Source organism: Coregonus clupeaformis, chromosome 24 (genome assembly GCF_020615455.1).
Source record: "Coregonus clupeaformis isolate EN_2021a chromosome 24, ASM2061545v1, whole genome shotgun sequence".
NCBI lineage: Eukaryota > Metazoa > Chordata > Actinopteri > Salmoniformes > Salmonidae > Coregonus > Coregonus clupeaformis.
Window position 1 is genome coordinate 56,130,449 of NC_059215.1, and position 11,806 is coordinate 56,142,254.

The following is an 11,806-nucleotide window of genomic DNA, read 5'->3' on the forward strand; positions in this document are numbered from 1 at the left end:
ATTGCTCCCACAGTTGATTTCTTCAAACCAAGCTGCTTACCCATTGCAGATTCAGTCTTCCCAGCCTGGTGCAGGTCTACAATTTTGTTTCTGGTGTCCTTTGACAGCTCTTTGGTCTTGGCCATAGTGGAGTTTGGAGTGTGACTGTTTGAGGTTGTGGACAGGTGTCTTTTATACAGGTAACGAGTGGAGGACAGAGGAGCCTCTTAATGAAGAAGTTACAGGTCTGTGAGAGCTAGAAATCTTGCTTGTTTGTAGGTGACCAAATACTTATTTTCCACCATAATTTGCAAATAAGTTCATAAAAAATCCTACAATGTGATTTTCTGGAGAAAAAAAATCTCAATTTGTCTGTCATAGTTGACGTGTACCTAAGTTGAAAATTACAGGCCTCTCTCATCTTTTTAAGTGGGAGAACTTGCACAATTGGTGGCTGACTAAATACTTTTTTCCCCCACTGTATTTATACTACGGACTCCGACGTTGCTCGTCCTAATATTTATATATTTCTTAATTCCATTATTTTACTTTTAGATCTGTGTATTGTTGTGAATTGTTAAGATTTTACTGCACTGCTGGAGCCAGGAACACAAGCATTTCGCTACACCCACAACAAAATCTGCTAAATATGTATATGTGACCAATGACATTTGATTTGATTTGACGTGTTTATGTATAAAGATATAAAACCACTACTCACAGCGATGAGGATCTGTGTTCCACTGTGTAGGACCTCTATGTACTGGTACTCCATGAGACAGCCCATGACAGAGATGTAGGACTGGCTGTCCACGGTGCGGACCCCTGTCATCTCTCTCCTCACACACCCTGGACCATGTTCCCTCCACCACGAGTGGTGAGCCGAGATGTTAAACGTCAGCAGGTCACTTTCCTGTAACAAGAAATAAACACACATATTAACATGTAAGAAAGGACACACAGAAAAACATACACAAGGACCTGCACAAACACACACGCACACATTAATACAGTATATACAGACAGAAACACTCACAAACGTCAATCAATACCCCAATACAGCAATCTAACCCCACAGTTGCCCCGCAGCGACAAGACTTGCATTATTAACACAGGACAATGGGTTGCTGTCAGGAATTGTTCTTTTGAACACACGTTCCAGTTTGTTTATATGCATGTATGTCTTGCTCTCTCGCTCTCTCAATGAAATTAAATTGTTTCAATTCAAAGGGCTTTAGTGGCATGGAAAACATATGTTTACATTGCCAAAGCAAATTAAATAGACAATAAACAAAAGGGAAATAAACAAGGGAAACATTAGTGAGCATTACACTCACAAAAGTTTTAAAAGAATACAGACATTTCAAATGTTACATTATTATTATTATTATTGGTTGAAGTATGAAAGGGAAAATAAATAAACAGATATATATAGGTTGTATTTACAATGTTTGTGCTCCACTGGTTGCCCTTTTCTCATGGCAACGGGTCACAAATCTTGCTGCTGTGATTGCACACTGCAGTATTTTGCCTAACAGATATGGGAGTTGTTGTTCACTAGTTTACTCCAATTTGGGAAGGGGTGGTGGGGTTGGAAAGTAATGAAAGGAAATATAATTTAAAAAAGGATATGTGTGTGTGTATGGATGTGTATATGTGTATGTGTATGTGTGTATATGTATATGTGTATGTATGTATATATATATATATATATATATATATATATATATATATATTATTGCGAGAGAAAAAAACATATGGGGGATTGGAAGTGATGCAGACAATTACATTGATGGAAGTTACAATCTATCTGAAATATTAAAGCTGATCTACCCCCTAAAAAATATATAAAAAAATAAAAAAACAGATATGGGAGTTTATCAATGTTTGATTTCTTATCAAATTCTTTGTGATCTGTGGGAAACATGTGTCTCTAATGTGGTCATACATTTGGCAGGAGGTCAGGAAATGTAGCTCAGTTTCCACCTCATTTTGTGGGCAATGGGTACATAATACTAATAATAATATGCCATTTAGCAGACGCTTTTATCCAAAACAACTTACAGTCATGCGTGCATACATTTTTTTGTGTATGGGTGGTCCTGGGGATCGAACCCACTACTCTGGCGTTACAAGCGCCGTGCTCTACCAGCTGAGCTACAGAGGACAAGATCTGCCTATAGTGGCCTCTCTCAATAGCAAGGCTATGCTCACTGAGTCTGTACATAGTCAAGGATTTTCTTAATTTGGGGTCAGTCACAGTGGTCAGGTATTCTACCACTGTGTACTCTCTGTTTAGGGCCAGATAGCATTCCAATTTGCTCCGTTTTTTGGTTGATTCCTTCCAGTTTTGGTTGATTCCTTCCAGTTATCTTTTTGCTTTCTCATATTTTGGTTGGGTCTAAATGTGTTTCTGTCCTGGGGCTCTGTGAGGTCTGTTTGTGTTTGTGAACAGAGCCCCAGCACCAGCTGGCTGAGTAAACTCTACTCTAGGTTAATCTCTCTGTAGGTGAGGGCTTTGTGGTGGAATGTGTGGGCATTGCTACCTTTTAGGTGGTTGTAGAATTTAACAGCTCGTTTCTGGATTTTGATAACTAGTGGGTAAAGTCCTAATTCTGCTCTGCATACATTGTTTGGGGTTTTGCCCTGTACACAGAGTATATCTTTGCAGAATTCTGCATGCAGAGTCTCAATTGGGTGTTTGTCCCATTTTGTGAATTCTTGGTTGGTGAGTGGACCCCAGACCTCACAACCATAGAGGGCAATGGGTTCATTAACTGATTGAATTATTTTTTGCCAGATCCTAATTGGGATGTTGAATTTTATGTTCCTTTTGATCTTGCCTTGTGTCTTAGATTGTTCACAGCCTTGTGGAAGTTACCTGTGGTAGGTGTAATTCTTTGTGTGTTCTAGGGCAACGGCAGTCGAGTGGCGCAGCGGTCTAAGGCACTGCATCTCAGTGCTTGAGATGTCACTACAGACCCCCTGGTTCGATTTCAGGCTGTATCACAACCGGCCGTGATTACCATAGGGCGGAGCACAATTGGCACAGCGTCGTCCGGGTTTGGCCGGTGTAGGCCGTCATTGTAATTAAGATTTGTTCTTAACTGTCTTGCCTAGTTAAATAAAGGTAAAATAAAAAAGTAGAATTTGTATTTGTTGTCTTGGCTACTGGACCTTTTTCCGAATACCATTATTTTTGTCTTACTGAGATTTACTGTCAGGGCCCAAGTCTGACAGGATCTGTGCAGAAGATCTAGATGCTGCTGTAGGCCCTCCTTGGTTGGGGACAGAAGCACCAGATAATCTGCAAACAGTAGACATTTGATTTCTGAGTCCAATAGGGTGAGGCCGGGTGCTGCAGACTGTTCTAGTGCCCGTGCCAATTAATTTATATATATATGTTGAAGATATACATATATACATATCCCTGTCTCATCCCACGGCCCTGAGGAAAGAAATCTGTGTGTTTATTGCCAATTTTAACTGTTGTCACTATTAATTATCACTTGTTGTTTGTGTACATTGATTTAATAATGTCATATGCTCTCCTCCCCAACACCGCTTTCCATCAATTTGTATAGCAGACCCTCATGTCAAATTGAGTCAAAAGCTTTTTTGAAATTAACAAAGCATGAGAAGACTTTGCTTTTGTTTTGTTTTGTTTGTTTATCAATAGGGATGTGCAGGGTGTATACGTGGTCTGTCGTAGGGTATTTTGGTAAGAAGAAAATTTTACATTTGCTCAGGACATTGTTTTCACTGAGGAAATGTTGGAGTCTGCTGTTGATGGTACTGCAGAGGATTTTTCAGAGATTGCTGCTCTCATATTCCACGATAATTATTGGGGTCAAATTTGTCTCCACTTTTGTGGATTGTGGTGATCAGGCCTTGGTTCCAAATATTAGGAAGATGCCAGAGCTGAGGGTAATGTTGATGAGTTTTTGAATAGCCTATTTGAATTTGTGGTCTGTATATTTTATCATTTTGTTTAGTATACCATCAACACCACAGGCATTTTTGGGTTGGGGGGTTTGTATTTTGTCCTGTAGCTCATCCAATGTAATTGGAGAATCCAGTGGGTTCTGGTAGTCTTTAATAGCTGAGTCCTGTAGCTCATCCAATGTAATTGGAGAATCCAGTGGGTTCTGGTAGTCTTTAATAGCTGATTCTAAGTTTTGTAAATTATCATGTATATGTTTTTGCTCTTGGTTCTTTTGTAATATGGCCGAAAAGGTTGGAGAAGTGGTTTATCCATACATCTCCATTTTGGATAGATATCTCTTCGTGTTGTTGTTTGTTTAGAGTGTTCCAATATTCTCAGAAGTGATTTTATTCTATTGATTCTTCATTCACAATAAGCTGTTTTCTGTCATGCTGTTCCTTCTTTTTTCTTAGTGTATTTCTGTATTGTTTTAATGTTTCAACATAGTGAAGGTGCAAGTTAAGGTTTTCTGGTTCTCTGTGTTTTTGGTTGGATAAGTTTCTCAATTTCTTTCTTAGGTTTTTACATTCTTCATCAAACCATTTCTCATTGTTTTCTTAGGGTTTCTGCTGGAATTTAAATTGTATATGTTAGCTGATAGGTCAAATATATTGTTCAGGCTTCCTACTGCTAAGTTTACACCTTCACTTTTGGTAGGTTTCTACACTACCCTCCTTCTATCTATAGCATTTCTTAATAGTATGCTGTTTGTTTGGCTATAGGTGTACCTACCGTTGGAGTCCCCTCGAAGCCTACCATTGACTATGTACATACCCAGCGTGCGACAGAGCTGCAGGAGTTGTGACCCATTTTTGTTTGTGATGTTGTCGTAGTTGTGTCTAGGGGAGAATATGGGTGAGAGAATGCTGTCACCTCCAGGTAGGTGTTTGTCCCCCTGTGTACTGAGGGTATCAGGTTCTTGTCCAGTTCTGGCATTTAGGTCACCACAGACCAGATCACCTGGGCATGGACATGATTGATCTCCCCCTCTAGGATGGAGAAGCTGTCTTCATTAAAGTATGGGGATTCTAGTGGGGGGATATAGGTATCACATAGGACAGGGTTCTTCAATTCCGGTCCTGGAGGGCCGAGACACCTCTGTTTTTCACCCTCTCCTTCTAATCAGGGGCTAATTCAGACATGGGACACCAGGTGAGTGCAATTAACTACCAAGTACAAAAAAAAAACAGAGGTGTTTCGGCCCTCCAGGACCGGAATTGAAGAACCCTGACATAGGAGGACATTTTTCTCTCACTCACTCACTCTTCACTCACTCACTCACTCACTCACTCACTCACTCACTCACTCACTCACTCACTCACTCACTCACTCACTCACTCACTCACTCACTCACACAGACACACAGACACACACACACACACACACACACACACACACACACACACACACACACACACACACACACGACCAGTGTGTGTATGTTGTCCATTAGCTGTCTCCCCTCCTGGCCACCATATGCAGTGTTGGGAGGCCAGGCTATTTCCCTCTGTTGTGTTACAGCCCAGCCCCAGCCCCCAGCTGCTGGCCTCTACACGCCTCATTATAACAGCTGAGACCAGGCAGAGCTGCGGCCTGCTGTGAGTACACACACACACAACCAATCACCAATCCAACTATGTTAGGCATGAGTATTCATCTTCACTGAGAGATCAATGAAGATCCCCATCACTGACTGAGTCTGATGGAGAGAAACAGAGCTGATCAACAGAGGACAGGGAGGGGATAGACCAAAGACAAAGCAGAGGAGTGGAGCAAAAAGAAATGGAGGAGGAGGGGTCAGGCCATGGTGTGACAGGAAAGAAATGAGAGGGAAAAAGGAGAGGGGGAGAATGTGAAGAAAGTGAAGGACAAATGTTTGATGAACGAGACGAGAAGAGTAGCTGCTGCTGCTAATAGGGATCCTAATAAACCTAAATCCACACTTAATCTGCTAAAAAGAACCCCGGGGGAGCAGTGGAGATTTGGGGAAACCAGACTGGAGTGGGCTAAGTGCAGTCATACTGTGTGCGTGGGCTTGTGTGAACTCTCTATATAGTGAAGTTGACCGAAGTATACAAAGGAAAACCACTCTTTCACATCTTCCGTCATGTTTTATTAAAATGTCATTATCTCTTCTTAGCAGTGTGAGCTTTGGCAGAATAAAATCGAAGATTCTAAATGGCTAAATATTTGTGTATACCAGACAAAGCCTACACACACTTACACACACATGCACACAGGCACAGACTGTCCATTCAGGCACAGACTGTCCAGTTGTGTGTTAGTCCTCTAATTGGATGAGGAGCTAATTTAACCCCACATAGCCTGACTGTGACTCCACATCTGACAGATAGGACACCCAGGGTTAAGCCAATGTCATGAGAACTAGGACATATACAGTACACCTGACTAGTGTCAGTCTAACCTATGGCACTTATGATAGCTCCCTAAAAGCATAAGGAGGGGTTAACTACAGCCTACCTTCCCATCTCTAGCTCCCTTCATTTTTCTTTCTTTTTCTCTGTCTCTTTCTTTCTTTCTCTCTCTCTCTCACACACACACACACACACACACACACACACACACACACAGTTCAGATGAGAACAGTCTCAGCACTCAGATCAAACTCCTCACACTGGGAGAAGAGAAGGGAAATTATCATAATCCCAAACGTAACACTCTCTGTCGGCACGGAAACAGAGACTCAGGAGGCCTGTCAGGGTGTGTGTGTGTGTCTGGCAGTCCGTCAGGGGCTACACAGTGGTGAGTGTGTGCGTGTAGAACAGAGACTCCATAGAGCGAAGACCTGTCAACAGATGCTGTTCGAACAGTGACAAGAATGAGGGGTGGGCGGGATGGGTTGGTAGGTGAGGTGTGTGTGTGTCTGTATGTGTATCCGTGCGTGTGGAATGGGTAAGTATGTGCGGTGTGTGCGTGTGTCTGTGCGTGCGGGATGGGTAAGTATGTGCGGTGTGTGTGTGCTTGTGGCAGGGGGTCAGCGGGGCATCCTCCTGGGGAGCCCTCTACTCTCTGAACCCTGACACTGAAGGTCTTGGAATACGGTTCCCACCTCCTTAGGATGACCACATGTTTTATTCAATATCTCTCAAACACCAAGGAGAGAACACATGGACATATCGACAGACCGAGAGACACACTGTATCTTAAATGGTGGAAGATGTACACAAGTCATGGGAGCTCCAAGATGGAGGACAGTTGCTCTGTAGTTGCCATGTAGTTGACCTATGAGTCAGAGAGAATAGGGCCTACCTTGGTCAAGCCTCCCACATCCAGGTAGAAACAGATGATGAAGACATTCCAGGCCACCCAGAGAGCTGTCCACACTGTGTACTGTATAGGACACACACACACACACACACACACACACACACACACACACACACACACACAAACCATTCAAAAAACACATCATACATTAAAATAAGTCATAGATGAAATGAAAGATCTCTATGTGTGAATGGTGTTATGGGACACACTCTACACTGCACTAGACTGTTTCTTTATTTATGTGTACTACCCGCTCTGGCCCACATGCCAAAGCTGCTGTAAGTCCATTGAGACTTAAAGGAGTTGTTTTTTAAACCAGCTGAGGGTTTAATGGAGGGGCGTAAACAGGTCTTAGGATGGAATTCAATTAGTAATGTCTACAAAGGGTCTATTTTACAAACAACAAACTTCAGTTTGCCTGCTTACAGACACTTTGAGCACTTTGGAAAAGTGATACACAAATCCAATCCATTATCATCCATCAATATGATCTTTCTGACAGGAAGTTGCTAACCAAGCTTCCACTCAAGGCTGAACTTCTTCCATTGGAGGTGTTTTTCACCATTTGAACAGTGATTCATCCTGTGTCATACATCCCTGATTAGTGAACATGTCAATGCTGATTGAGACAGTATTATCCTTACCTAAAGACGTAACATATTGAGTCACGAAACCCCTTCCATACTTTTTCCAAGAAAGCTGACACACAAGTATTCTTCCCTCTATCCGCTCTTGCCTTTGGTTACTCTCTCCACTCCACTCCTCTCCCTTCGCGTTTCGCTCTCCCTCCTTTTTCCCAAGAAAGCTGACACTATTGTTTCCTTATTCCTTCTCATGCTTCTATCCGCTTTTGCCTTTGGTTATTCTCCTCCTTCCTACCCCTCACCCATTCCTTCCAATCGCTCTCTTTCCTCTCTCCCTCGCCCTTTAATTTCCTTTCCACATTAACACCCACTGAACATTGCTAATACATTTTTTATGTATTTGTGAATCTTTTATCATTACTTAGCTTCATCCATCCTGTGTTAATTGAATAAAAGAGACATATGCACTTCCTGTAATGATCTTCTAACTCCAAACGACACCAGAGTGGAATAACACTTCAAATATTCATACCCTGTCTAGGAGCTATGCTAGATACTTTTACTGTTCTTCAATCTAGAACATTCTAGTGTTCTTCAATCTAGAACATTCTAGTATTCTTCAATCTATAAACTTCTAGTGTGCTTCAATTTTGAACATTTTAGTGTTTGTTCTTTAATCTTGAACATTCTAGGACATTCCATTAGGTTTTTAATTCCTGGTTCTGGAGCGCTACAAGATGGCCAGGCTTTTGTTCTTGCCCAGTACTAACACACCTAATTCAACTAATCAAGAAGTGCTCTAACCCCCCTTTCCCCCACTCCCACCCACCACTAACCCCTCAGATTTAACCAAATCCTAAATCCTGCTGGATTCATGCTGAGGTGGGCCCTAGGGTACACTCTGTTTGAGTGTGAAATGAATGGAAGTTGAGCCATTAATTAAATGTAATTACTGATGGATTAAAAAGATTAAGACGACAAACAATGTGTTCGGGGAGAGGGCAAGGGATCTTAGGAGTGTGGATAAATGGAAAAATAACAAATTACATTCAAATCACACGTTCAATACAATTTAGGCTGACACGTGTGTGTGTGTACATGTGTGCGTCTGTGTGTGTGTTTGTACTCACCCCTACAATGTAGCGTGGTCGGTACTGTATAGTGCCGAAGAGGCCGAGGATGACAAGGATGATGTGGAAGAAGTTGGCCAGGATGGGCACCCACTGGTACCCCAGGAAGTCAAACACCTGTCTCTCCAACACCACCATCTGCAGAGAGAGAGAGAGAGAGAGAGAGAGAGAGAGAGAGAGAGAGAGAGAGAGAGAGAGAGAGAGAGAGAGAGAGAGAGAGAGAGAGAGAGACAATGAAAAAATCATATGCTTCATTATCTAAATATTGAAAGAGTGTGGGCAATGGAGAGGAAAAAAATTGTGAAATTTAAAGACGTGGCGGAGAGTAGTGCAGGATTTGGAGATAGGGGTGAGAGCAGGTGTGATGTCGTTGATGTTTGTCTGTGTCTGTATGTTGTCTTTTGTATGTGTTGTTTGTATTGTTTGGAAAAAATCTATAAATAAAATCTTACAAAAATAAGTATATATAAAACAATACGCGACCACTTTGGGCACTGCGGGCGCAAGGGCCCCCAACCAATTTGTATTATTATTATTACTATTATTTATTATTATTATTATTTTTGTATTTATTAAGAAGTCAGTCGGGCTCTGAACTAACTGTTAGTTAGGATAGTAGAATACACAATGTGCAATTTAGAAATGTAGTATTGCATCAGCAGTTTTCCTCTTGATATGTCAGTCACAGACAGTCACTCAATTAGCCCATGTCAGCTAACATCTTCAGAGCGCTCCGACTGGGAATTCTCTACATAAGAGAAAAAGGAAGAGTTTGTATGGGTGTGTGTGGGCATCCATACCATTTTCAGTAACATTTCTGAAATACAGAGCATGGCTGTCACACCCTGGCTCTGGGACTCTATATGTTGAGCCAGGGTGTGTTCAATCTGTTGTGTTTATTTCTATGTTGGCTAGAGTGACTCCCAATCAGAGGCAACGAGTGTCAGCTGTCGTTGGTTGTCTCTGATTGGGAGCCATATTTATACTGTCTGTTTTCCCTTTGTGTTTGTGGGTTTTTGTTCCGTGTTGGTCATTGTTACCGTGGACTTCACGAGTCGTTTCTTGTTTTGTTTATTGGTGTCTATTATCACTAAAGATAATAAAGTTAACCATGTTCGTTCATCACGCTGCGCCTTGGTCTATTCAATACGACGATCGTGACAGAAAAACCCACCAAACAAGGACCAAGCAGCGTGTCCAGGAGCAGGCAGCCTGGACATGGGAGGAGATATTGGACGGGAAAGGATCCTGGACTTGGAAGGAGATACAGGCCGGGATGGATCGGCGTCCGTGGGAAGAGACGGTGGAGGCGCGCCGTAGAGAGGAGCAGCGGTGCCAAACGGGTCAACGTCGGACAGGCGAGAGGCAACCCCAGAACATTTTTAGGGGGGGGCACACGGCGTGGACGACGGGGCTGACGGAGGCAGATAAGGGGCGGATTCAGAAGGCCACCAGGTTACGGGTACACCGCCCTGTACGTCCTGTGCGGATGCCTCACACAGAGTGTGTGAGGGTAGGCATTCAGCCAGGACGGGTTGTGGCCGCTCTTCACTCCAGGTCTCCTATCCGTCTCCACAGCCCGTTTCGGCCTGTCCCTGCTCCACGCACCAAGCCTACGGTGTGCGTCGCCAGCCCAGTCCGGCCTGTCCCTGCTCCACGCACCAAGCCTATGGTGTGCGTCGCCAGCCCAGTCCGGCCTGTCCCTGCTCCACGCACCAAGCCTACGGTGTGCGTCGCCAGCCCAGTCCGGCCTGTCCCTGCTCCACGCACCAAGCCTACGGTGTGCGTCGCCAGCCCGGTCCGGCCTGTCCCTGCTCCACGCACCAAGCCTATGGTGCGCATCGTCAGCCCGGCCCGGCCTGTTCCTGCCACTCGCACCAAGTCTACGGTGCGCGTCGCCAGCCCGGCCCGGCCTGTCCCTGCTCCACGCACCAAGCCTATGGTGCGCATCGTCAGCCCGGCCTGTTCCTGCCACTCGCACCAAGTCTACGGTGCGCGTCGCCAGCCCGGCCCGGCCTGTTCCTGCCACTCGCACCAAGCCAGGGGTGCGAGTCGTCAGCCTGGTCCGGCCCGTTCCTCCTCCACGCACCAAGCCAGGGGTGCGCGTCATCAGCCTGGTAAGGCCCGTTCCTCCTCCACGTACCAAGCCAGGGGTGCGCGTCGTCAGTCCAGCACAACCCGTGCCTGGGTCACCGGTGCCTGGTAAGGTACCGGTCAACTGCTCCACTATGGAGCTGAAGCTAACCGCTCCTGCTAAGTCCAGTTCAGCTCCAGCCAGCGGGGCCAGACTGGACCAGGGGCGCTATGGGGGGTTTATTGGAGGGTGGGTGGCAAGGCCGGAGCCAGAACCGCCGCCGAGGAGGTATGCCCACCCAGCCCTCCCCTGTTTTGTTCAAGTTGAGGCGCGGTCGCAGTCCGCGCCTTTAGGGGGGGGTACTGTCACACCCTGGCTCTGGGACTCTATATGTTGAGCCAGGGTGTGTTCATTCTGTTGTGTTTATTTCTATGTTGGCTAGAGTGACTCCCAATCAGAGGCAACGAGTGTCAGCTGTCGTTGGTTGTCTCTGATTGGGAGCCATATTTATACTGTCTGTTTTCCCTTTGTGTTTGTGGGTTTTTGTTCCGTGTTGGTCATTGTTACCGTGGACTTCACGAGTCGTTTCTTGTTTTGTTTATTGGTGTCTATTATCACTAAAGATAATAAAGTTAACCATGTTCGTTCATCACGCTGCGCCTTGGTCTATTCAATACGACAATCGTGACAATGGCGTAAAGTTTAGTTAAAAGTAGCAGGAGTATCATCATCAGTCTTGTCTCTGAGAGCAGCTGGGCAATCCTAC

The 11,806-nt window shown here is 44.5% G+C and overlaps 1 protein-coding gene across 1 annotated transcript in view; it reads right to left on the bottom strand.

The window, feature by feature from the left end:
* The window catches only part of LOC121538615 (sodium/potassium-transporting ATPase subunit beta-1-interacting protein 4-like), a 56,035-nt gene extending 46,931 nt beyond the window's left edge, over window positions 1-9,104 (bottom strand). The window contains exons 1-3 of the mRNA XM_041846790.1: window positions 8,967-9,104; window positions 7,235-7,315; window positions 701-892 (exon numbers count right to left, since the gene is read on the bottom strand). Of these exons, the coding sequence (XP_041702724.1) occupies window positions 701-892; window positions 7,235-7,315; window positions 8,967-9,104 (411 nt within the window). The remainder of the gene's footprint in view (window positions 1-700; window positions 893-7,234; window positions 7,316-8,966) is intronic.
* Window positions 9,105-11,806: the final 2,702 nt, after the last annotated feature.